Consider the following 26228-nt stretch of genomic DNA (forward strand, 5'->3'; position numbering starts at 1 on the left):
TCTCTGAGTGTGTGTGTGTGTGCGCACATACACACACACACACACACACACACACACACACACAAACACACATCTGACTTGCGATGGGAAAGATGAACAGTCAGGAATTCCCCTGGCTGTTGGCACATGAAGGCCCCAGTGGCCGGAAGTACACAATGAGAAATCCTTCCAACAGCGCCAAGCAGCCAGTCACTCTTTTGTTTAATGGTCAGGAGAGGAAAGTTGGGGGATGGCCTAAGTACCACCACTCCCTCCCACCAGCATCCTCACTGCAAACACTCCTTCCCCACCCACCCCAGGAAGATTCTTGGCTCCCGCCTGACTCTCCTCCTTGGAGAGGGAGGTGGAGAGAGGGGAGGGGAGTGGGAGGGGGCACAGCATTCTTGGAAGGAGGCCCAGTTTAGAAGTTTCAGTCCAGGCCAGCAAAAACCAGGTCCCTGCATAGACTCAAGGGAAGGATAAGAGACATCTCCACCCCACTTTCCCCCCACACCCAAAAAGGCCAGTCTCCCAGAGGGAGACTGAAGAGGAGGGAGACGGACCTTCCCCCCGTGCCCCAGCGCCTATGATCAAACCTTTGAACCCAGTCCCACCCACCCCCGTAACCACTTCCAGATCCTCCAGACCCAGCCAAGAAACTGGCTTCTTTGGAGATTGAGTTCATAAGGAAATGCTGAAAAAAATAAATAAAAATTCGATGCCAAACACACTCACGGGGGAAGATGAGTTTCTCTTGAGGCAGGAAATCCATCTCAATAGACTAGAGCAAAAACAGGACAACACCAGCACCCACTGAGCCAGTGAGCCCTGGGAGCCACAGCAGCACCCCAGACCTTCATTCCAACCTGGAGCATTTCCTCCAGGACCACCTTCTTTCCTCCACCACCCCAGACCCCAACATGGACATCTGAAGTGAAAATACCAAAGGGGAGGTCCTGCCAAACATAATGGCACACGGCAGGTCAACCTTCATCTGGGGCCCCAGGAAGGTCAGCAGGGCCATGGAAAGACACAGGGGGTTGTTTTCTCGAGTAGCCAGCAGCCTCTGGAAGCAGGAGCTCTGCCCTGGGTAGCAGAGATGTGAGTTCACTTGTCTCTCCCTTTCTCCACCTGCAGCCTACAAGCCTCCCTCCCCACCAGCAAAGAGTGGCTTCCATCGCTACCAGTTGTTAGTCTATCTTCAGGAAAGGGACGAGGTCATCTCTCTTCTTCCCAAGGAAAGCAAATCTCGAGGTAAGGCTTTGGCGTTCTTCCCACCACAGCCAGGGTGGACTCGTGGGTAAAACTGCACCTTCATGCATTTGTGGGGCTATCGGGACCTTGACCCCCACCCATGAGCCCAGGAGACTGGGGTCAAAAAGTGGTGTTCTTTGGGAGTAAACCAGAATGAGGGGCCCTAAAGGAGACATTAACCTCAGATATGGTCTTCTCCCAAAAGTAAGTCCCAAAGACCAAGAAGCACCCCCGAAACTTTGTGTGGCATGTGCAGGCAAATACCCCACAACACCTCAGCAGGTAATTGTACCCTATAATTGAGGCTGATCTGAGCAAGAGGGCCCTGGAATGCCACCCTGCCGGTCTATCTTCATTGGTGGCTAATTGGTTGGTCTGCCCTGCCATCTGGGTGCTGGGGCACAGACTTCCTCAGCCACTCCCCCTCCACCAGCCTCTCTGAACAGCTCTCCTCAGACACTGGACAGGACCCATTTCCCGAACCTCCTAAAGACTAACCCAACCTGCTTGGCCTCAGTCCTCCAGCCACCAGGGCCAGGAAGCAGGAGGAGCTGTGGAGCTCGCCACAGCAACCCACTGCAGGTGACTCAGCTGTGTGAGCTGCGCCCCCCATAGTCCTAGATTTCTCTTGGGGACATAGGAAATAAAGTAATCCCTATGCACTCTAACACCTCCCAGTTTTAGGACAGGGAGGGCTGTGTGGAAGGCACAAGTGACATTAGAGGGTACAAAGAGCACATCTCCTAGGCTGTCAGGAAAGTGAGTGGGAGGGTGGATGTCATCAGCCAATTCCTCTCACCCAGTGACCCTGGCCAACATCCACCCACTGAGATGCCCGAGGCCCCGGAGAAGGGGAATGTGGAGTCCAGAAGAGCACCGGCTCAGACGTATGCCGACCAGGGGCCACCAATCAGAGGCCTCCCAGAGGACCTTTCCACCCATGAACCCTCTCCAGGTGCCCTTACACCTTGCCAACCTGCAAATCTCTTTAAATGGCTTTAGCAAAGACAAACTTTGAAGTTTGAATACAGAGAAGGAAGAAAACCTGCATCTTTTCCAGGCCAAGGCAAATTTCTCCAGCATCCTGGGAATCAATCTCACCAAAGATGTCAGGAAGTCCTTTCACCAGCTCAGGCACTGTGACTTCCAGGGGCCAGGAACTAGCACCTTTGCCTAGGATGTTCCCACCCCCCAGGGGATTCTCCTAGAGTGAGGCAGTGTCTCAGACACTCCCCGTTAGACGCCACGTCCCAATGCAGAAGCCCTGCATGGAGATGCTCAGACAGGCTCACACCCAAGAGCCTCTCCTGGGTGCTTCCTTCAAAGGGCAGAATGGAGAGGGGAAGAGAGAGCATTAGATGATACGAGGAGGAGCAGTGACAGGGGCCAGGAGCAATGCCCAAGACACTGCCCACCTTTGCCAAGCTGGGGCTCCTGATCTGATGGCTGCCAACCTCCAAAAATCACAGTGATGAGAGGGCCCAGCAAAGGCCGCCTGTCATCCTGGGTCACAGGTGGCAAGGCCAAGAGTCTGGATATCCATCAGTCCTAAGACCCTTTATCAATCCCTGTGGACTTTTGCCCAAACCACCGTTCCTGTGCACATGTATGCGTGCACACACACACACACACACACACACACACACACACACACACACGACCCACCTTCCATTCACATGAAAACTTACATCTGGGTGCAATCCCTTGGGCTCCTGTGCTGCTTTATTTGCTGCCAGAAATGAAAGCAAGAAAATGACCTTCCCAGATGGAAGCTGCTGCCAAGGTACCAGTCTTGCCCTAGGACAGCCTTCCAGGTGCCTAGCCCTGTGCTGGGGGCTTCTGAGAAAACCTAATCCCCAGGCTAGGGGCATTTTCCCTGTCCTCAAACAGCTTACTTGGAACTGATTAAATAACAATATGGAGCAGCTTGTAATTAAAGTGCTCAGTTATGACCCTGAGGGCACAGGAGATCACCGAGTGGGCTTAGGTCCTTTCCCTTCCTGGGTCCCTCTGTTCTCCAGGACAGCATGCCTCTTCAGCAGGCAGGGGGAAAAGGTGTTTCACTGCAGGGTGAGGAAATATTTCTTCCACTCTCTCTAGCTAATGATGGGACTTTGGGGTAAATCAATGACCCTCTCTGGGCCTCAGTTTCCTCTCTAGAAAATGAGGTAATCATTTGCAGAGGAGCAACAAATGTCTGTGGCCCTGAGGCTCCAGGTGGGACAAGGGCTGGACCTCACAGAAAGAGAATCGCATCCTTGAGTAAAGGAGCAGGGAGCTCCAGGCTGGGGAAACCAGAGATGCAAAGATTTTTATTTTAAACGTGAGAAAATGGGAAGGAATGGGAAGGTTGTAGAGATTCTTGACGGTCCTGCAGAGAACCTGTAGCATTGGCAGGTAGACCAAGGAAAGCCTTTAGAGATGTTAACAGGAGAAGCCACCCAGGAATGTCACTGTAGAGACAACCAAACTGAGTGATGAGAGAGAGAGGACAGGGGGCCACCAGAGGTAAAGGGATGTGAGGCAGTGGGAGAGATGGCAAAAGCAGAAGCAGCAGTCCTTGCTCAACATCACAGTGCAGAGGGCCTGGGCACCTGGGCAGTGCCTGGGGACCTGTGCAGCCCCAGTCTGGTCCAGCACTCGAGAGGCCAGGACATGGGGCCCTGCCAATGAATACAGGCCCCGGGACCTGCCTTGGTCCAGTTTTCTCTCCATGGGAATGGAGCTGTGAAGGGAGGGGAGCATCAGGGATGGCTTCTAGAGACTGGGAAAGGTCAGGCTGTGGAAGCTGGATAGGGGGCATCAACATAGATGGTTAGCTGAGAGGTTATAAGAAACTTTGGCAAAGCGGTTTCGAAACTGAAGTAACCTAAAGGTTCTCAATGTGGTATAGTGTTCAGCTCACTGAGAAAACACGGTAGAGAGCCAGTCTAGAATCACGTTCTAGTCCTAGTCAGACCCCTGCCTTCCCTGGGACTCACGTGTAAATGACAGGCTGAGGGTGAGAGGAGAGCTCAAGATCATTCTAATTGAACCTGTCGGGACCATCTAAATAGGTGACAGGGTGGCATTGCTCAAAACCAAGGAGGTGAGATCCCCAAAGGATTCCTGTTTGTCCTGTAACTCAGGACAAGACATGTGGTCAGCAACTGAGGACATTTTGACATTCAAACATCCATTGTGTGACCTTGGACAAGCCACCTTGCATCCCTGGATCTTGATTTCTACCTCATCAGGATGAGGGGCTGGGCGAGCTGTTCCGCGGCTCAGTGACCCAGGACTGGTGTGCTCACTCCTTCCCGGGCTCTTCTCAACTCTGTGCTGCCACACATATGCAGAGAGTGGACAAGGTCTGACTCCCCTCGCCAACTCAACATTTGCCTCCCATGAGGCTTCCTAGCAAGTGGGCCACCAGGACCATGGCAAGGGCCTAGCAGGGGTCCAGCTACCCTGCCTCTGGTTGAGGAAGCCCGTGGTCATGCCCCTCCCCCTCCTTCCATGGCCCACATTTCCCACCACCTAGATCCTACATGATGCCGGGTGCTGGTAGTAGACAAGGGAACCACCTGTCCCTACTTTCTTGGACATGTGTGTCACCATGGTGGAGCCTGTGGGGAGCTGGCACTCACAAAGAGCAAAGTAGACATCCAAGCAGCTTAAGCAAATGGGGGAACGACAGGGGACCCTGAAGCCAATAGGGCCTGACAAGAGCTGGCCCTGTTGCACTGTCATTGTCCCAAAGGCCACACTCTGCCCTCTCAGCTTAGGTTAGTGTTCCCTCCAGCCTCCCTATACTAGACTTCCACCTCTGCTTCCTGTCCTTGCTCTGCATCCTCCTCACACCCAAAGTCCCAGCTCTGGCCTCTGGGCTCCTCTGATGTTCATGGTCCCCCTACATGTTTTCCAAGAAGCAGCCTCAGACTTGGCCTCTAGAGAGAGTTTTCTAGATTCCAGAGGAACAACAGAAGCCGTTGAGGGACCCCGCAAGCAGCCTTCACAGGCACCACACGCGGCCAGAACACCCCTGCTTTTTATTCCCGTCAAGCCACCCACAACCTCCCCCAACTACAGATCTGCCTGCTGACCTGGGCACACCCCTTCTCCCTCTCCCAGTCCTGGAAGGCCCCGGCTGCCCTGAGCACACCTGTCACTTCCTTGTGAATATCCACAATAACCCCTGGGCCGAACTCTGTTCCCTCTCGGCCAAGCCTGGCGCTGCCCCCTCCTGTTAGTGTCCCCCTCACTGTGTCCCCTCTCACAGCATTCTGTTGGGCCTCCTCAGGCACCTTGCCTCTATCTTTTCTGCCTTGCCACTAAATCCCATTCTGCACCTGTCAGCCTTTCTTCCACCACGAAGTAGAAATTCCTTGAGAGAGGAGCTCACCTCTGCCTTCCTTCCTTTCACCACCTGTCACTGTGCCCAGCTCCCCGCACACACATATGGATCTGAACATTCTCACACCCCCACGTTCATCAACTTCCTCCAGCACCTGAAGAGATGGCCACCTCTCCAGCACCTGAAGAGACAGTGCCCACAAATGACAGTCTCCAGGCCAAATGTCTTCCCTGTCCCAACCCCAAGCAGGCAGGGCCGCCAGTCTGCCCTGCCCTTCACTGGAGCCTTGCCCACCATATTAGGTGGGCAGGACAGCTGTCACATCTCCTGGGGGCAAACAAGAAAACTGAAGCCCAGAACAGTGAGAGAGAGGATTGACCAAAGGTCTGCAGCTAAGAGCTGACCAATCCTTTTAAGTCCTGGGGAAGGGCTCTTCCCACTGCCACCATGCACCTTCTCCCTCCACCCAGACCACCAGACTTCTGGGCCTCGGGTCAGGGATAGACAGGGAGAATTTGCATCCTGCTGCCCTGAGCCGCAGACAGTCTGTCCTTCCCTCAGGTAAAAAGCTGTGGCTGAGCTCCTGGAGAGCTGTGGTCTGCACCATGCCACACTCCAGTCGCCTCACCCAGAGGTGACAAGCTGTGTTCATGATCCTCTGGTGAACGAACTGGGAAAATTCTCTCACTGTCCCATGATAGATCAAATGCCAAAGCTTGCTTCAGAGCCACTCCAAGGCCATGGGCCCAGGATCGTGCCACAGTGCCTGGGCAGGGACTAGATCATGCCACAGTGCCTGGGCAGGGACCAGAGGGGTGGCTCGGTTGCCCCCTCACAGGGGCACACAGAAGCCTTTGGAGGGAAAGCTCACTTGTGGCAAAGCAGGATAGGGGTGGCAGGCAAGGGTCCTTGGGGTTCTAGGCCAGATGGATTCAGGATTAGAAGGAAGAGGCAGAGGCCTGCCATACAGTGAGGCTTATGACTTGCTTGTAGCATTGAAGGCCTCGGGGCTCCCAGGTGAGTGAAACATAGGGCATAATGGGGCCAAGGACAGGAGGGCCCCAGAGCCCCAAGCAGCCATCAGCCGTGGGAAGCTTTTGACTGGCAGGAACAGGGCTGCTGCAAGGAACTCCAGGGACCTGAGGAGCAAGGGGCACGAAGAGTATAGGGAAGTTTGGAGGGAAGAGGCCCAGAGGGAAAGTGCCCTGCGTGGAGAGCACCCTCAGACAGGCCCCCTCCAGCTCACACACAGACAGACACAAACACACCCAGCCCACTGCAAAACAGCCCACCCCGCCCGCCGTGACCTCCCATGGTGGTTCACCTGGCCCAGCACCAGACCCCCAGGGACCACCCCTGATCACCGTGTGGGCTTGCGGCAGGCTGCTCTCTTCTGCCTCCGAAGGGCCCCACCCACCTAGCAGGGCCGGTAGGACTAGGGTCCTGGCAGCCACCCAGCTGGGGCCATCTGGGCAACACTCAGACAAGCACCCTGGCTAGAAACTGCCTGAAATCTCTATGGGCAGGAGGCAGACGTCCTGGAGCAGTATGCCCCGTCCAGCCACGCTTCAGCTGTCCCAAGGAACATCAGACAGATCATGGGGAGACAACAGAGAATCCCCAAGTCCCAGCCAACCTCTGCCACTACCAAATGTTGGAGTTGATAACTGGGAGCTACCGGAGCAGCTTTCGGGCCTCCTTCTCTGGCTCCCTTCCCGGTCCTCACCCTCAGCCTCAAGATGGAGAGGGAGGCCGGGGTGATCTACTTGCTGGACAGGTGGGAATCATCCTTCCGCTTTCCAGTTCTCCTAAGTTCTCTTCTTCAGAGGAGACCTGGTAGCCCCTCACCACCCTGGGACTGCCCCAGCCTCCCTGCTGTCTCACGCCAACCACAGGCCAAGAGTCACCTCCTCAGGCCTCTGTCGCCTCTGGAGCCTGCAGGATCAGCCACTCAGCAAATATTCTCCAGGAGTAATCGGATGTGATGGAACGAGGGCTTTTCAGCTCCTGAGTGAAAGTCTCTGGATGTCATTTAATGGCACAAAAAATAAAAGGCTCGGGCCTCCCGCCCACCACCACCAGGACATCATTAATCTCAGGAGAAAGGCATCAGCGCTTCTATCACCGCGCAGCCAGCTCCAGACGAGCCAGACAAATTACAGACCTGAGCCGGGCCCTGTGTGGGGCGGTTATTAGGTTGGAGTTGAATTCTTGTTGTTTTCTTCAGGGCCACCGTCCCCCGACAAGAAGCAGTGCCCTGCCAAGTAGGAGAGTAGAGCAGGGAAGAGGGAGGCTGCCGTGGTTAGACAGGAGTCACCTGCCCAGGGGGACAGGGCAGCTTGGGGACAGGTGCCCAGGTCCCTCCAGAGCAGGAAGCCAAGCTCAAGGGCTCAAAACCTTGCCTCTTTGTTCTCCATCCCACCCTTGTCTTCCCAGTCCCCAGTCCCAGTCCCCAGGCTGACAGGGAAACACTTCAGAGGACAAGTGACAAGTCCGGTGGGGAATGTCCTTGGCAAGTCAGGGGTCAGGAAGCACTGTCCTTTGCTGGTGAAAAGCCTAGGAGTTGGCCCACGGAAGGGCTTGTGAGCATCTGTCAAGGGCCCCAGCTGTTGGCCAAGGCCTCCCTTCCAAGGACTAGTTTTTATTTGTCCTCTGTGGATTGTGTTGTTAGAAAGTCACTAAGGGCAGGAGTGACCGGGTAAAGCACCTCATCCCACTTGCCTGACAGAGGCCCAGGGATGGCTGCCAGTGTTAGCTAAGGGATCCTGCATCCCAGGCCCCCTCAGCTGGGCATGTGCATTCTAGCAGAGGAGCTGTCTCCACATTCTCCTGGGCCTGGGGGAATCAGGACAATACAAGGGGGCACGACAGTCTCTTGGAGGCCCATTTGGCCCTCACAGGCCCCAGGGAGCCAGCTAGGGGGATCGTGTGATAAGCCAAATTGTGCAGAGCCAGCCCCTCTTCAGGACCTGGAAGTGGAAAGAGTGACTGCCAAGACATCCTCCAGAGTCATTTCCAAACATCCAGCCCTGGCTGTCCCTAGGACTGAGGCTCAGAGAACGAGGCCACCCCCACTGCTAGAGACAGGGGGTCCTTCCTTCCACCTGGTGTCGGACGGGAGGTCAGGCACAGAATGTTGGCTCAGAAACACCCAAGCTTTAAATGAGCTGTCCCCCAACCCCCTCCTGCCCAAACATCTCCAGCATCCAACAGCCCTCACCGAAGAAGGTCTCCAGTGGCACTGACCAGCAAGGGAGGGAACGGCCTCGAGGCAGGGTGTGCAGCTGGTTCTGCAGAAATGGGTCCTGCAGGGACCAACCTACACATCAGGCGGCAGCCCTGACCCGAGGAGCCCAGGACATTGTGTCACTGCCACTGTACAGCTCAAGAGACAGACTGGCAGGCTGCCTTCCCCTAGAGGCCTCTGGAGTGCACTCACCGCCCCTGCCCTGTCCCAGGTAGAGTCCAGCCTGGCTGCAAGTTCACTGGCCCTGGCACAGACACAGCCCTCTTCCTGCGTGGCAGCAGCTTCCCTGCAGCTCAGGGACAGAGCAGTGCCATACAGGAAGGGGCTTTCCTCTGAGCTGCGACCACAGAAGCCACAGCTCCCCATCTCTCCCCATACACCCCTGAGGGCCTGACTCACCCCTCTTCCTTCTAGAACTTGCTCAGGGTCAGTTCCTCTCGCCCTCTGTGGCAGGAAACAGGGTGGTGGGGGGTGTTTAAGGAGTCCTGGGTGAGCCAGGGGAGGAAGTGGCCCGAGGCTAGCCAGCACAGGGCCTGGGTGCCACAGCTGCCCAAGGAGCCCGAGAACCACAGGGTTGTCGGAAATGGGGCTGGGAACAATCCTGAGGCACCAGGGACAACTCTGAGCTCAGACAGAAGGCAGCTTCTGAGCGGGCAGGCCTGTGCTCCTGTGTGAGGGGAGCCTGGTCTCGCTCAGGGTATAGGGGATTTCTTTCCATCATCTTGCCCTGATCTCGTGATTGGTTTCAATTCCCTCCTTGCCACCCAGGTTTCTTCCTGTCCCACTCAATGGGGAAGGCCCCTTGTCCCCTTGTGTTTGCCACACATCAATTTACCCATGAGCCTTTTCCGTGGCATGCACGTGAACACACACAAACATGCACTGGTGTGCACACGCATGCACACGTGCCAAAGTTTCCCAGGTTCGTAGACCAGAATTTCTCTACAGCCATCACGATCCCTGTGGTGCAGAGGCTCCAACCAGACACAGTGCCTCCGAAAGGGCTCTGGAGTGACACAAAGCCACACCGTGGAAGCACCAGGGCAGTCAGCACCCATCCAACAAGCTGGACTCTCCCTGCCCTTTCCCTGAGACACCCCTGCAAGCCCTCATTCTGCAGCTCTCAAGGTCAATCCAAGTACACGGTCACTGAGTCAGATGGGATTGAGAGAACCTGGAAAGACCTTGACCTCATCCCTGCCTCCCAAGAAGTTTTCTCCCGAGTAGTGCACTGGGTCCCATCGTCCCATCGGTGAGCCAGGGATATACCCAGTCCCCCATAATATGACCCTTAATGTGTATAGTGCTCCTGGGAGAGCACCTGGCACACAGAAGGCACTGCAGAGGTGTCCTATTGCTGCTGTTATTATTATTTGCTTTATTACTATTATTGTGTTTGGGATTGGGGATCAAAAATTGTCCTTTGCTTGAGAATATCTTTGAAACACCTGGAGGGAGAGGGTAAATGGAGAAGAGGAACATTTGGGCGAACTCATTTTCTTCTTGTTATGAAAAGAGCAATGGGTACACACAGGAGCCAACAGGTGTGGCACTGGTGACCTGTGGCTCTCAAGTGAGCCTTTAAGAATTCCAGGCTGCCAGCCCTTAACCCTCCTCTGTCTGGAGATGATGGGTTTTGACCACACCATGGCAAATCTGCCACTTGCTAACTTGCTCTGAACAAGGCCTTTCCTGAGTGTTCTCTCCATCCAGAGAAGGCGGCTAGATTTAGACCCCAAAGGGGAAAAAAAAAAATGCAGGATGCGATTCAATTTCAATTAAATTTGAAATCTGGTTAAACAATGAAAAAGTTTTTAGTCTAAGTATGTTCTGTGTAATAAGTGGAACACATAACAAATTATTTGTTGTTTATCTGAAATCCAAACTGGGCTTCCTGTATTTTTCTGGCAACCATCTGCCCAGGGTGCCGGAGGCTCAGGCTTTGGGAAACAAGAGCGTGGGAATGTGCCTCTGACCACTTCCCTCACCTCTCCCTGGTGCTGGTGCCCCAGGAAGTGCCCTCCTTACCCTGCCAGGAGGCCTGTTCACACTCACCCCAGAAGATGTGACCCCTGGTGTGTCGTCTCCCCCTGAGGAGAGCCCCCTTCAAACTGGGCGGCTTGAGTGTCTCCAGGCCCAGCCTAGGAACATTTCTCCCACTCATTCCCCCCCGCAGAATCCAAATGCCATCGCTGCACCTCCACACAGGGCGAGCCCTGTTGCGGGGGGGGGGGGGGGGGTTGGGGAGAGATTGTAAGAACCAGCACAGACAGCCCGCCAGCCTCAGCCCCAGCACTTGGGGTGACCAGGTGTGGAGAGAAGAAGCAATGAAGCCTCAGTCATGGGGTCAGGAAAGCTGCAGGAAGAGGGGGTGGGTGGAGGGGTGATGGGCCCACCTGATTGGCATTTCCTTTCTGTGCAGGCAAAGAAGGCAACCTGTGCTAAATATTATTAGTGGTGGTGGTTGTTTCCCGGCTGGGGGTTGAACCCAGGGCCTCTTGCCTGCATGACAAATGCTCTGCACTGAGCTACATCCCCAGCCATGGTATGCTACATGAGGGGCCCTGGGAAAGGAGTCCCAAGGTAGCCTTGACTTGGTCTGGGATTAGTCCCCATTGTCCTCTGACCATCAGGCAACTAACTCTGCTACTTCTCAACCGCTCTGCTAGCACCCCTGGCAGCGAGGGGCCAGAAGGCTTCCCAGGAATTAGTCCTCAAAGCCCCGCAGCCGGGAAAGTCTGCTTGTTGTATGCCCCCAGAGCTGGCCAATCCCTGCCAGCTCTCAGGTGCACGGTCCCTCTTTCTGACTCCCTATGCTCATCTGTTCTTCCAGGCTCCTGGAATATGGAAAGTTTTCTGAACCGCTTCCATCTGAGAGAGCCCGAAGCAAGCACCCAGTTCATGACCCAGAACTCCCAAGACTCACCAATGATCCAGGCTTTCAGGGGAGGCGTCAGGTATTTCAAGGACAAACCCAAGTAGAGATAACTGCCTGCTGGACCAAGGCTTCAACTTCTAGGCATGTGTCCACATTGCCTACCGACAGATGGAATCCCCTCTGGGTATGGGTCCCTTATCTTCAAAATTAAAAAAAAAAAAAATACAGGGCTTGATGTTTTGTTTCCTAAACCTTCAAAACCAACAAGGGGAACTCAGCCTGGAGTTTGGGGTTTTCCAGAAATTACAAATGGGTGGAGCAGGGGTTGGGTGGACAAGCAGGAAGTGGAGATCCCTAGGCTTGAACTGGTAATGGGTCCCTCAGTCACTGGGCCCTTGAGCAAATCACTCATCCTCCCCAAAACTCTTCCTCCAGCCATGACACTGAGACAGGCAGAAGTAATAGGGGACAATTGGTTGTCACCATGGGCCTCTCTAGTTCTGACATGCAGGAGCATTCCCTCAACGAGTATTACCAGCATCTATCCTGTGCTAGACAGGGGACTGTGTGGGTAATCAGGTCACACAGGACATGGTGCTGCCCTCAGGAAGCTTTCTGTGTGTGTGTGTGGGGGGGGGTCCTCAGATAGCCACTGGAAAATTATAACCAACTGCGATAAATACTGTGAGAGTAGAGAGGAGGCTGATTTCTCTTTCTTCTTTGTTGCCTTCTTTTAAAGGGGGGACTGAACCCAGAAGCACTTTACCACTGAGCTACATTCTCTATCTTTTGCATTTTTTTTTTTGATTTTTTGGGTTTTTTTGGTTTGTTTTTTTTTTTTTTTTTTTTTGACAGAGTCTCGCTAAGTTGCTGAGACCGGCCTCAAACTTGCAATCCTCCTCAGCCTCCTGAGCCCCTGGGATTTCAGGCATGGGTCACTGTGCCCAGCTCAAGGGAGCCTGGTTTCTGATGGGGGTGAAGGACTCAGGCAAGTCCTCTGGGAAGAAGTGCTGTTTAACTTCAGGGCTGGAAAGTGGGGTAGGGCTTAACTTGAGTGGAGACAGAATAGAAGGCATTCCAAATCTCCTCCGAGCTGCTGTGGCCAGCAGGGGCTTATGTGGCCTCTCCTAGGAAGTGAAGGGCCAGTGGTAGAGGTGAAATGAAATATATAAAGAAGAGAAGGGCTGGATGGTGGGACAGGACAGGCCACTCTAGGCCTGTAGCCACATTAAGGCTTTGGACTTAAACCTAGAAGCCATGGGATATCATCGAATGACAGATTGGAGGGGATAGGTGACATAATCAGAGTGTGCTTTTACAAAGCCATGCAGTATGTCCAGGGAAAGGATTTTCACATCTATTTCGCTTGAACTTCCTCTGTGGGCCTATTGGCTTTCCCACCCAGAGGCCCCCTGGAGATGACACTCTGCTTGTCTCCAACCTAAGCCTGGGCGTCCCAATTCCCCACTAGTCCTTCGGCTCTGCCTAACCACCTTCTCGGTTCAGTTTCCCTCCAAGACTTAATAAGCCCCTCTCTCTGGCTAGGATGCAGTAGCCTTGGTGACTCATGTGTGCAAAGTGCTTTGAGATCCCCAGATGAAAGGCGCAGCCTGCAGCTGGACACCAGGTTATTACCTTCTGTAAAGCATGTCCCAAGGTAGAGCAAGGCAGGGACCCCCACTGACCCTCAGCCTAGCTGAGCACACTTTTAACTAATTGGATGGTTTTTGTGGTGGGCTCTGGACAATGCAGTGGGTGGGAGACGAGTTTGTGACTGGGAAGGCAATTGGATAATGTCCTCCTCCCATTGACACATTCATTCAGTCCCTGCCCAGGCAATGCACAGCAAATTCTTGTGCTCAAGAAGGGCACTGGATGACAGCCCAGGGCAAAAGGGACTTTCCCACTCCCTCTGCGCCACCAGGCAAGCCTGCAGGCAGAGATAAAATAAGAAGCCAGAGGAAGTGCCCATTTGCACTGTCATGAAGGCAGACTCAGAAGGGACCTTCGGAGTCTGCTACTCCTAGGGACCTTCTCCTGGCAGCCCCCACCCCACCAGGTGTAGAGTGTAATTGGCAGCTCTGGCGGGTACCCAGGGCCAGAATAAATAGAAGGTCAGTTTGCTAGAACAGCCCCAAATCCAGACACATCCTCCCGTCTTCTGCTTTTAATTCCTTGTGGCTAGCATGTTTATTTTGGGTAAAGGAAAAAAAAAATCGGATGTTTATCCTTCGAGGAAATTATCGGCTTGCTTGCTTTCCTCCCCCCGCTTCTCTTGCCCCGGTGTTTTGGGCTTTGAGTTCAGCTGCCGGAGAGACCCCCACCCTTCTAGTCCCAAAATGTGAAAAAAAAAAAAAAAGAAGAAGAAGAAGAAGACAGGTCCAGATTTCAGACTGAAACCAGCCCTGCCAGGCCATCCCTGGAAACCACAGAGGAGGACCCAGGGCAGAGGGGAGACCCAGAGGCCACGAGGGGGCCTTGGGGGATCATCCTTGACTCAGCTTTTTGCCCGCAAAGCTCTTTGGGCCTCTCACCCCTCTTCTTTTCACTACCTCCTCCTGGTGGAAACAAGAGGGACATGTAAATTGCCTTGAGATCTCTAATCAAGCAGCCAAGCAAGACAGAAGTGACCCCTTGACAAGGACAAAGAAAGCTGACATTAACATCATCATCATCGTTGTCAGATACCATTTATTGAGCACTGTCTGCATACCAGGCACTGTGCCACAGGCTTTATTATATGTGGTATCTCGTTTAACGGATTCCCACTCTGATTCACAGCCTGCCAGGGACCTCATACAGGTTCTCTCATTCAGATGTCACAAAAAACCCTAATCCTGTAGATAATGGTGTTCTCATTTCAGAGATGAGGAAACATTCCTTTAAGTTAAGGAATCTGTTGCATTTTTAGTAGTGGTGGAATCTGGTATTAACTCAAGCCCTCTGACCACAGTATTCAGAGGTAAACAGCACTCTAATTTTACCATCTGGGCAGTATGAAATAAGGGCCAGGGTTTTCACCTTCAGGATCTGGAGTGGACCAAAGAGGGAAGACTGGTACTTCCAGAGGAATTTAAAGCTTTAGGCATCCTGGACCAAGTAGGATTTGTGGAGAGGGCGAGGGCTTCCGAATACACCAGGCAATAGCCTGGCCCATCCCAGGCCATCTGCCCAAGTCACCACCCCAAAGTTTACCAACCCTCCACCCATTGAGTCACCCAGCTCCCTGTCCCCCTCCATCTGCTCTTAGGTAAGGAAGAGAGGTTGAAAAGGACAGAAAGCCACCTAGGAAGTCCATGGTGATGGTGGTGATGGTGGTTGTGGTGGTAATGGTGATTGTGGTGATGACAGTGATGTTGATGGTGGTGATCGTGGTAACGATAGTGACGATGACAATGGTGAAGCTGGTGGTGGTGATGGTGATGATGGTGATGATAGTGACAGGGTGATACTGGCAGTAGTGACGGTGATGAAAGTAATGGTGACAATGGTGATGCTGCTGATGGTGATGGTGATGGTGACGATGGTGATGCGGGTACTGGTGACAGCGATGGCGGTGGTGTTGGTGATGGTGGTGACCATGGCTCCAGGCGTTATGGCTGAGCAGGCATGGGATGAGAAGAAACCCTAGCAGATGCATGAGGTGGTATAGTTGTGGAAGCACAACAGACCTGCCACTTGACAGCCCAGTGACCTTGGGCAATTTATTTAACCATTCCAAACCTGTGTTTCAAGTACAAAAAAAAACAATCCAATGCAAAAAAATTGAAACAACTGCCTTCCTCCCAGGAAATGTCCCAATGGTGAGTGACATAGCAGGGAAGACCGGAGCACAGGGCCTGGCAGGCGGGCTGTTAAGTAAGTGCGTGTTTTCCTCTCCTTCCCTGCCTCCACCTCACCTGTTCACCTGCCCAGCTCGGCTGAGCAGTGAGGCTGAGGGTGAAGAACCATGTCTCCCAGGTGAAAGCCTTCCCACAAGACCCCTAGAGCCTTGGCAGTCCCCGGGAAAGGACCGACTGCCAAGGGAGCCTCAGGCCCTAGCCCAGCATCCCCCTCCCAAGCTGAGCAAAACATCGGAGGCTTGGATCAGGAAAGACACCCAGTTCCTTAGCAACTAGCAAGCATTTCCCTGTAAAGACAAAGACCCTTCACTCAGAATGTTCCCTCCCCCCAGTCTCTCCAGGTGTCTGATCTGCCTTGCAGGAGTGTGGCTAGGGGTGCCCACCCCCAGGACTTTTAGAAGCCTCTCGTGCCACCCTCCTGGCCATCCTGATAGTACCTGCAATGATCCCAGAACCCTTTAACCCTGGTGCTATTTGCATTTCCCCTCTGCCCAGCTGCTGCTGGGAGACCTGTGAGCTGCATTTATATACGTACACACTGGTACCCATATTTATGCTTCTGAGACTCTTGCTCCATTTCAGAGGCCAGAAAACGAAGGTGAAAGAGAGGAGCAATTCCTAAGTTCCCATATACCTCCTCCTCGGCACTTTAAAGCAGGAGCTAAAGAAGATGGTTCCGAGATAGGCCAGGACAAGGTCCCAGGGTATCTTAGGAGATGAGAAACAGAAAGGTGGAAAGGCTTTTGAAAGACTGGGAAAACCCATAGCAAGACAGTGCTCTCGGAGCAAGTTCACCTTGGAACCACCTGACAAGTCCTTCTGTTTAACACAGAGAGAATATCTTCAAGGAAATGTTTCCAGAGAAAAGGAAAGGAAGAGAAAGAGAAAGAGAAGGAAATAGATACTGGTATGAACCCTGGGGCTGCTGTATGCTAGGCAAGTACTGTACAACTGAGCCACATCCCCAGCCCTAAGAGAATAAAATAGAGGAGACATTGCTATAAGAACTGCCAGTAGGGAGTCGAGATCTACTTCCAATACCAGCTCCACCATTCACTACTGTGTGAGCCCGGTCTAGTCAGCCACCCTCTCTGGGCCTCAGTTTCCTCAACTATCAAATAGTTTGGGATGGGTGTTCTCAACTGAATGTTCTGCTATTGGAGAGGCAGAGGAAGCCACCATCACTGTCCCCTTGGCTGAGAATGAGCAGAAGCAGCCAGGATAGAGTAGAATGAGCATTTTCAGAAATCAGAATGAAAAAGAGTATTTGGCTGCAGGAGCCAAAAAATCCTAGTGGGAGGCCCAGGCTAAAGATGAGTTTACAGATATGGAGAGCTAAAGAGCCCGGGGTTTCCCAGGAGAAGCCAGCTCATCCGCCCCAATCCAGGCCAGAGGAAACCCATGCAGGCATCCTCAGCACCTAGTAGAGGGGAGATGGAGGAGCATCCGGGTCCTGTGTCTGCACTTGGGGTCCAAGGGTAGGGTACAGAAGCACGAGCTGGAATCTGCCCCACAGGCAAAAGTCAGGCAGGGGCTAGAGGGTTAAAAAGGAGGCCGAGCCCATCAGCAAGGCAGGCTGGCAAGGCCCCTGGGTTCTCACTTTCATTTCCAGTCTCGTGATGCAAGCAGGACATCAGGCTGAGTGCACCTCCTTGAGGGCCACAGCAGCAGCCCAGCAGTCCAAATGCCCTTCTCCACCCCAACACTAGCCTCACACCCACACAGTGACAGAAATAGGGGGGCAGCACTTTCAAATCAACCTAATGAAACTGACACTTTAGGACAGTCTGCGGCTGTAAAGCCAGCTCTCAGCCAGCTTTCTCCAGGATGGAGGTGGGGCTCTGCTGTGTGCTGAGAATCAACAGGACCACAAAAGAAACCCAGGCCAGGCATGGTGGTGCACACCTGTGATCTCAATGGCTCAGGAGGCTGAGGCAGGAGGATTGCAAGTTCAAAGCCAGCCTCAACAACTTAGTGAGTCTCAAAATGATCAAAATAAAAAGGGGCTGGGGATGTGGCTTAGTGGTTAGTCACCCCTGGGTTCAGTCCCTGGTACCCAAAAAAAGAAGAAAGAAAAAGAAAAGAAACCCAGACAGCTCTGACCCCTGGAAACTCTTTCTGTATGGTGGGAGACAAGATGGGCAAAAACAAGTTCTGTGAGTATGAGGCCTATCAGAATTGAGCCCCAGAAGAAAGAACAGGAGGACATTCCCGGGGGGCAGGGTCCAGCTGGAGGAGATGCAGCAGCCCTTGGAAGGGAAAAGGGGCTTGAAGAAAGAAGCTGGAAACAAAAGCACATTAGCACCAATCAGCTGCTGGTGCTCCAGTGGGGACACACCCATACGGCAGTTCATTTACCTGCTCTCAAAGCCTGATCCATAGAGGGCACCTACAGTTCAGCCTTTGCCCATGTAGACACTGGTCACCTTTGTCCAGAGTGAGGGTGTCTTCCCCACCCTGCACAAGCCATGCCCTATCATCCACATATATACAAGCATTCATGCACGCATTTACACACGTCTACTGTATGCAACCTGCACATACTGTAAATACAGCAGCCCACACAAATCACATGGTGTATGCACCCACAAGACACTCCAGGGTATCAACTCTGCCAAGCTCTTTCTAGACATCCATGCAGGCTGTGTACACATGCACCGTTTGACCCCAGCGAATGTGCACGAGGGATTTGCATGCACATGCAAACTCCATCCATGCTCACCCCTTTCATTCACAATCTGAACATATGCCAGCCACTGACACAGAGACACCTCCTTTTGGATTAGACTGACCAGGCACGACCTGACCACGACTCTCGCTCCAGTCTCCTGACGCTGCAAATGGATTTTGGGTGATTGTAATGGAGGTTTTATGAATGTGGTTTGGGGGTGGGGAGTTGGGAGGCGTGAAGGGAAGGTTCTGGCAGTAGACAGGAACGAGGCCTTCCCCTGAAGTCCACAAGGAAGGCACCCAGACCCAAGTCACCCTCCTAGCAGCCCTACCTATGGCCCCTTGCCTGCACACTGCCTAGACAGGGAAAGAAGCCAAAAGTGGCCAGTCTGAGTTACTAAATCCGACCTTGGTGGAGAAAGGGAAACGCGTCAGTTCCCTGGGGAAGTGGCTGAGCCCGGGGCGGCCACAGGCCCCTGGGCTTCTACTCCAATGGAACAAAGTTGCTCAAATAGATGTGACGCTTTGTTTTCAAGCCCAAAATACCCTGTGGTGACGGCCGGAAGTGTGACCGCGGGAGGGAAGTAGGGCAAGAGGGGAGGCTTCATTCGAGTTTCCATTGCGGTGACTTTTTCTTTCGTTTGGGGTCTAAAAGAAGCTTTCTCGCCTCTCTGAGAAAGGGTTTGGGCAAGAGAGGAGTGGGGTTCCGAGATTTGGGGCTGGGGGACCCATAGACTCAGTCACCTGCCCCCTCCTTGGAGGCCTCTGAAAATGATCCTGCCTCGCCCATTATCTGAGTTTTATCTCAGGCCACCTGGTGGCAGAGCGGGAAGCCAACCCAGGATTAGAGGGGCTGAGGCAGGGGCAAGGTAACTTTGCCTTCAGAGCTTGACATGCCCTACTATACTTTGATGCAACTTTCTTTTTTACAAAGATCCTGTTTACATCAAGTTTTTCATAATAGCCAATAAACTAGGCCATAGCTGAACTAAAACTCAGACCCACATATTTAGATTCAATATCTTTGATAAGACAGCAATATACCATTGCTGGATCCAAACACGAGGAGGAACTGCTAGAGCAGATAAGATCCCAACCTGGATGCCCTGCCACTCTCTGAGCCCTGGTCCTAATCCATTTTTCCTCATACCCTTTATCACCACCTCAGGCGTATTTATTTGTCCCCATTCTGAACACTCCTCAGACCTGTGATTGGCAGCAAGAACTTGGACTGCTTTCACTGATGCCTTATCCACAATGTGTGACAACATAGTAGATGCACAATAAATAATTACCCCCCAAAATTAAAAATAAATGGGAGGAAAGGGATGTCATCAAACAGTTTCTTGCCTCTTAGAGACTTGGTAATTCAAAAAGGTTGAGGCCTGCTATATACCAGACACAGGTGCCAGGAGAGGGGCAGTGGCCAGGGACGGGGGAGAGAGGGGCTACAATCATACAAAACTATTAGATACTGCCATTGTGGAGCAAATATTTGTGGGGAGGGTGGGAGATAGACGTTTATCAAAAGACGACGGCCATACAAAGTTAAAACTTAGGCAGGAAGGAGTGCAAAGTCTGGGGCAACATGTGGACTACCACCTGAAAGGGGGGCATCCCCAGGTAGGCTCTTTTGAGTGTGCTGGGGCACAACTGAAGGATGGAGGCTTGCTTGGAGTGCAATTCCGAGAAGACCCAGATCCTCCACCAGGAGGGGCGGTCCAGGGAAAAGAAAACAGGGCGACTGTGCACGCTGAGACTCGAGTTGACCAGACAGCGTCCTGGGTCCTGAGGATCGCGCAGGCCGGCGGGTCCTGGCCCCTGGCACCGGAACCCCAGGTGGCCCTGGAGCCTGGAGGCCGAGCGGCGCCGCGCACGCCGGGGGCCTGCGAACCCGGGCTGCAGTTCAGAAGCGGCCGCGCGGCCTCGGTCCCTGGGTGCTATTTACCAGCTTTTAATGACAGTAGGGTAATCACTCTAATGAAAAACTCCCTCGGGGCTCGGGGCAGCCAGACTGCGATGAGGAAACCGGGAAGCATTTCGGAGCCGCCAGTGAGTCACGCTGAGTGTGCAGCGAGCCGGCCTGCCGCTGAGCGCGAAGGACTCCCGGGTCCCCTTCCCAGCTCTGCACCACGCAGCACTGCCCCTGGAGCGCCAGGAGCTAAGGCCGCGGGGATGCCGCACGCAGCGGGGGCGGGGCGGAGGTGGGGCGGTCCTGCCCTTAGAGCACCAGCCTGGGCTGACTGACTCTCCTGGCCAATCCACCTGCAAACCCCATTCCCCACTGCCACCCACGGTCGTGCCTGAGAGGGTCTTCGGCGCCCCCTTCCCCAATCAAGACCTTGGCTCTCCAAGTTCCTGAGTTTTGGAGGGGGGCCACGCGCTGATGTGTTCAAGACACCGCCAAAGATCCCAGGCTACGCACGGATTCCCCACCTCTCTCTCTTGGAGACTTTCTCTTCGAGTGCCTCAGTTTCCCTGCCTGAGTAGTAGTTGTAGCTCAAGATTCTCCACGCCACCACCCCCCCCCTCCACACACACACACACCCTGCCCCCGGGTGGCGGGAGTATTAATTACAGTTTGTTCCTGGCTTTGAAGATGAAAAATGCCAAGGATCATTACCACTCAATTAACGGGGCTATTACCCCTTGAGTTTATGTCTGATTAATCCTACCCCACCTCACCCCTCCCCAAACCTGGGATCCACGTTTTTCCCTAGTGCCCCTTCCTTGGCCATCCTGTCTCCCCAGGATCCTTCCTTCTGGAGTTCAGACTGGAAATGAGCCACCTTTCAGGAGAGAGGAGCATTTAGCACATTTCATCTTCTTAACAGGTATTTATTGAGCTCCCCAATGAGCAGAGCAGATGAGCCCAGTCCTAGCTGCTGGGATACAGCCATGAAGGTCACATGTCCAGTCCTTGCCCTCATGATGCTTACATTCTGGTAGGCACCCAAATGTCTAAATGAGATCTGGTATGTAGCCAGGGCTCCCTTCTGTCCCTGTTTCTCCCTTTAGGACTTTCATCTGGACCACAAACCATGATCAGGCTTAGGCCAGGCAGGCACTTAGGATGAGTCTGGTGAGAACAATGCTAATAGATTCCAATTTCAGAGACAAAAACAGGGAAGTCAGCATAAAGAGGAGCAGAAAAAAATCTTTAGCTTCTTGTGGGACCCCCACTCCTCTTCCTTTTCTCCTCTCCCCTCTTCACTTGGGGTCTTCTTAGCCCTTCCACAAAAATTTGGTCAAGCCTCTTCATCCTCCACCAGACTGTCCCCTTCCCCTGAATAGCTGCTTCCTCCAAACCTGGGAGCTGTCTCTTTGTACCTCCTGTAGTACATTTATCATGCCTGGATGTGATCTTTTCCACAGGAGCTTTGTTCCCCTTTTCACATTAAACAGCCTGCTCCCTGAGTATAGAATCCTAGTGTCACTTTTGTTTCCTTCTCCAAAGAGTAGCAGGAAGTGTTTGGTAGACTTAGGTCTCTGTGATATGAGAATGCTGAGTCCCAAACCCAGAAGCCCACCCCACCCCCAAATGAAATTCAACTGCATAAGAGGGTCCCATCTTGTGAGGTGGGGAGTGGGGGCTGGGGGTGGACTTAGGAAGGAAGGGACCAGATGGGAAAGGTGAAGTGGAGCTGGCTTCTCCTCAAATCAGCCACCTTACAGAACCAACTGGACACCCGAACTGGATCAGGCAGCTTTTATCAAGTACCTACTGGGGACAGGGACAGTACCTGGAGGACAAAAATGACTAAAACTCCCTGCCCTCAGGAAGCTTGGATACCATCTCTTGATTTTTGGCAACTTTCCTGGGTAATCCTGGGCCAGATAGTTCTGAACAACCCAGATGATTCTGCAGTATTGAGAGATACTTTTCCTTTGCCCCTTGACCACGAGCCCTGGCAGGGAAGTCCATGCCATCAGCCAGGGTCCCTGGCCAATGTGCAGTTCTCCAGCCGGAGGAGGTTCCATCTGGGCCCTCGGAGTGATGGGATGAGGGCAGGGCAGCCGCAGTCCCTTAATGCAGTGGCTGTAGAAAGAGTTTCATTTCCCAGTATGACAAAGGTCAGGAAGTCCTACCTAAACCAGCTGATAAAAGGTATTGTTAATACAACCAGGATTTCTAATTCTGGGCCCCAAAGAGTCATTAACTGCTTTTTTCTGAATCTCAGATTGTTGACTACATAGAACAACAAGAAAACTAAAAGTGTGCCTCCAGCTCCTCACCTGGATGGACGAGGCAAAGGGCCAGGATTTTTGAGGCTGAGGAGGTTGCTAAGGCTGGAAGAGAGAAGAGACAAGGACTTGGGGACTGCAACCCTCCCTGCTTTCCTAAATGGACTTTTTAGGGAGGAGAGGAACCTGTTAGACTTCCATTCAGCAATTACCCCATGGGCAAAGTCTGCACCCAGCAAGAGGTAGTTGTATGGCAAGCCACGGAGGTGAGAACTTGCCCTCTTCTCTTTCATATTCTCCCCCCCCCTTTACTCCCCCTGACTGCCTCCCACACTGCCCCCCCACACTCATGCCTTTTCTGGTTCATTTCAATTCACAAAGTTCCTCTTTCCAAAAAGCCCCATCCCCTGAGAGGCCTTCAACAGAGACACCATCCCTCTCAGCTGAGAAGGGGCTGTCCCACTGTGGGCCCTGGGGGAATGACAGACCCTGGGAGCACATGACTCCACGTATCCTCCATGACCCCCTGAGCTAACCTCATGGCAAGCCCTCGTCCCTTGACCCCTCCCTCCCCTGAGCTGAGGATCCAGCCCAGCCCTCCAGAACCATAAATGTATTAGAAATTCTAACAGATTCAAGTCAGGAACACACAGATTAACAGAACGAGGAGGAATTTAGAGGTAGGTTATACAGTCCAACGCTTTCCCAAAACCAGGCATAAGAAAGGCCCAGACCTACAGTCATAGAAGTTTACGGCAAAATCCAGAACTGCTGATCCCCAGAATGGTATGGTGCTTGAAATTTCTACCATAGTGCACTTGGCTCAGATCTCACCTTCTACATCTGTCCTTCCCTTTCTGTCCCCTGGCTGGCCTGACCCCGACCTCTTGACACTGGGACCTGCCTTGGCAAATAATTCACTGCTGTGGACTTCTGTCTTGGGAGTGGTCTCAGGACTATCCATCTAAGGGGCTTGGGGCCCTCATAGCAAATGTACTTTGTAATAAGACTTTCTCTCTCTGGTCACCAGATTTCCCTGAAATTACCTAAAATATGACCAAAAACACCTTCATGATTATAATGAGTTAGTTTGAATGTAGACACAAACAGGTGTTTAAAATGGAAGTATGTGATTGACTTGGGGAGGATCCTGTGTCCTTTGACACATCCTAGGGAAGGGGGGGCCCAAGCTCACAATAGCACAGTGGCCCTCACATCCACCGAGAGGCCCTGGCAGAAATACTACTCCTCCCTGATCTCCCTGGGAATGACGAGGGTCGTACCCCTTTATTCATACGCACACCACCAACACCAACACCCTAGTAAGGGCACCTCCCCTACCTCCACACTGGATCCAAAGGGATACTGGGATGCCACGTTCAAGTTTGCCTTTCTTCTATGCATTGCTTTCTCCCCAGGTTTTATACTGATTCACGCTTTCACCCACATCTACCATCTCATTTCTTGCCCCTGACATGGCCATAATGGGAACAAACATTAGTGTTAAGGACATTCTTTTTGGAGGCATGCAAGGTGAGTTCAGAAGTCAGATCAGCTACTTCAAGGCCAGGTAACTCCAGCAAGCTACTTACTCTTCCCAACAACTTAGATCTTTGACTTAGAAAGAAAATAAGTACAGTCCTAAAAGCTTCCTCACAGGACTGTTATAAAGACTGAAGAAAACAAAGTGTGTCCACAGGCCTGGACAAGGCAGGCATCTGACATCAGTCACCTCCATCTTCTGGGGCTACAGTCTGGAACCTCTACAAGCCTAAGATTTCTGTTCCTTCGGGGAACATGCTCACCTCTGAATTAACCAGGAGCCTCTAGCTCTTCAGGAAGCCTGCTGGGTTGCCAATGGTATTTCCCCTTCCACAGGCTTCTAGGCAAAAGCCTCTAAGCTGATTGTCATTACCAACGAAATGCCAACGGCCTCCAGAACCGAAGGGAGGTTCTGGTCAGGGGGACTTCACTGGTGAGCTGTGGTTCTCCTCTGCACCTCCTGTGCAGCAATCCAAAATGGAAAACAATGGAGGACCCTCAAGAGAACTCCATTCAGGAGTAATCCCACCAAGGTGGCCTTCTACACCAATGCTTGTTATACCTTGAGCAATCTGGTCATCTCTCTGCTCAAATCCTCACAGGTCGTGTCCCCAGGCTTGATCTTATGTCATTAATGAGCACCTACCATTTTTCAGGTGTCAAGCTAAGTACTGAACTTAATTTCTTTAAAGTATCTATTACCCTCTCTAAGCATTTCCTTTTAAGATGCAAATACCCTCTGAGAATGGCAATGCACTAAATAGCTAATGTCCCAGGTTGTGTTCATGGGGTGAGGTCTTTCTTGAAAGACTATGTTTAGCAACAAGGAGAGCTAAAGTTCAGAGTGTAGTGGTGACTATGGAAAAAGGGCCAAGCCAGAGTTGTGACTTTGCTCTTTTCTGCAGTGGATCTCAGACCATATCTCCTTCCCTTACCCTTCACCAAGACAAATACATCAGCTCCCATACATGCTGCAGTAGTCCCTGTAAGTGCAGCAGCTGAGGTTAGCTGGATTCCCTGAGAGAGAGAGCAGCCAAGGCCTGGGCAGCCTTGGCTCTGTTGTAGAGGGGCCGCCTGCCTGCCTGCATTTCACCAGCCTGGGGGTTGGGGGGACGCTCTGAACCAGTGCCTACTCGCTCCCCAACAAGTTCAGGGCTTAGAGTTCAGGTAATTAGGCCCTTGGCAATCTCACCTAAGCCCGCCAATAAAACTGAAACAAACACCTTCAGCTCCTCTTCAGGAGGGAGAGAGGAAACGAAGAGGGAAGGAGGGAGGACAGGGGAAAATTTTTTTTTTTCTAAGCTGAATTCCAGCCTTGGCAACCAGAAGAAAGAAGGCTAGTATTCTACAAAGTAGCCACTCCAAACACTCTACCATATTCCACAATCATGGTCATCCCTCTTGCCACAGAACCCTGGCCTCCTTCTGCCACCATTATCCAGGTGACAGTCAACACCTTTTGGCACTGCCACTGGAACAGGAAACATACAATGAGGGCCTAAGTTTGCAGGGCTAGCTTTCTCCAACATGGCTACTTTAATGGTAGAAAAGAGAAGGCACAGCATCCTGCACCCCCCCCCATCCCGGGGAGCTATAGCCACCCCTCAAGAAAGTCTAAAAGGGTGCTCCAGAGTGTTCAAGAGTGACTGGGGTGGGGAGGGAGGAGTGGAGGTTCACCAGATTGGAAGGCAGGGAAGGATGGATGTGACAGTACAATAAAAAGACAGTAGAATGCATCGGACATCACTTTCCTATGTTCATATATGATCGCACAACCAGTGAAACTCCACAGCATGTACAGCCACAAAAATGGGAAGTTATACTCGATGTATGTAGGATTATAAAACATAAAAATAATTATTTAAAAAAATTTTAAAAAGAGTGACCACATGACTTCTTGTTACTCTGGTGTTACCACCAATTGTTGAGATCTTAATCCTTGTTTGCGCTCCTGTAGAATGGAGACCATTTCTTAACCATGCTGTGATTGGCATGCTGTCCAACACTCAGATAGGAATTTCCTTTTCTCCATAAATAATAAAAAATATTTCTTGTTGATATGGGATGGAGTTCCATACCAAGCCCTTTTTTCTGGATGGTCTAAACTCCTTTCTGGGATACACAGGAAGAAGGGCATTTCTGTCATATGGGAGTGTGGGAAAGACGAAGTTTAATTATAATAATTGCCATTTGTTGATTGCTTGCTAGGGGCCTAGCATAAGTAGTCTACGAGGGTTCTCTAATTCTTACATGGTAGGTGTTGTTATTATTATCCCAATTTACAGATAAGAAAAC

At 52.3% G+C, this 26228-nt stretch overlaps 1 protein-coding gene across 9 annotated transcripts in view; it reads left to right on the forward strand.

The window, feature by feature from the left end:
- Pebp4 (phosphatidylethanolamine binding protein 4) overlaps positions 1-11929 on the forward strand; it is a 214313-nt gene extending 202384 nt beyond the window's left edge. For all 9 annotated transcript variants that reach the window (XM_078030882.1, XM_078030881.1, XM_078030884.1 and 6 more), the window contains 2 exons: positions 1117-1233; positions 11650-11929. In XM_078030882.1, the coding sequence (XP_077887008.1) occupies positions 1117-1233; positions 11650-11798 (266 nt within the window). In that variant the 3' untranslated portion in view covers positions 11799-11929. The remainder of the gene's footprint in view (positions 1-1116; positions 1234-11649) is intronic.
- The last annotated feature ends 14299 nt before the right edge of the window (positions 11930-26228 follow it).

The sequence above is a fragment of the Ictidomys tridecemlineatus genome, chromosome 14 (genome assembly GCF_052094955.1).
Source record: "Ictidomys tridecemlineatus isolate mIctTri1 chromosome 14, mIctTri1.hap1, whole genome shotgun sequence".
Taxonomy (NCBI): domain Eukaryota; kingdom Metazoa; phylum Chordata; class Mammalia; order Rodentia; family Sciuridae; genus Ictidomys; species Ictidomys tridecemlineatus.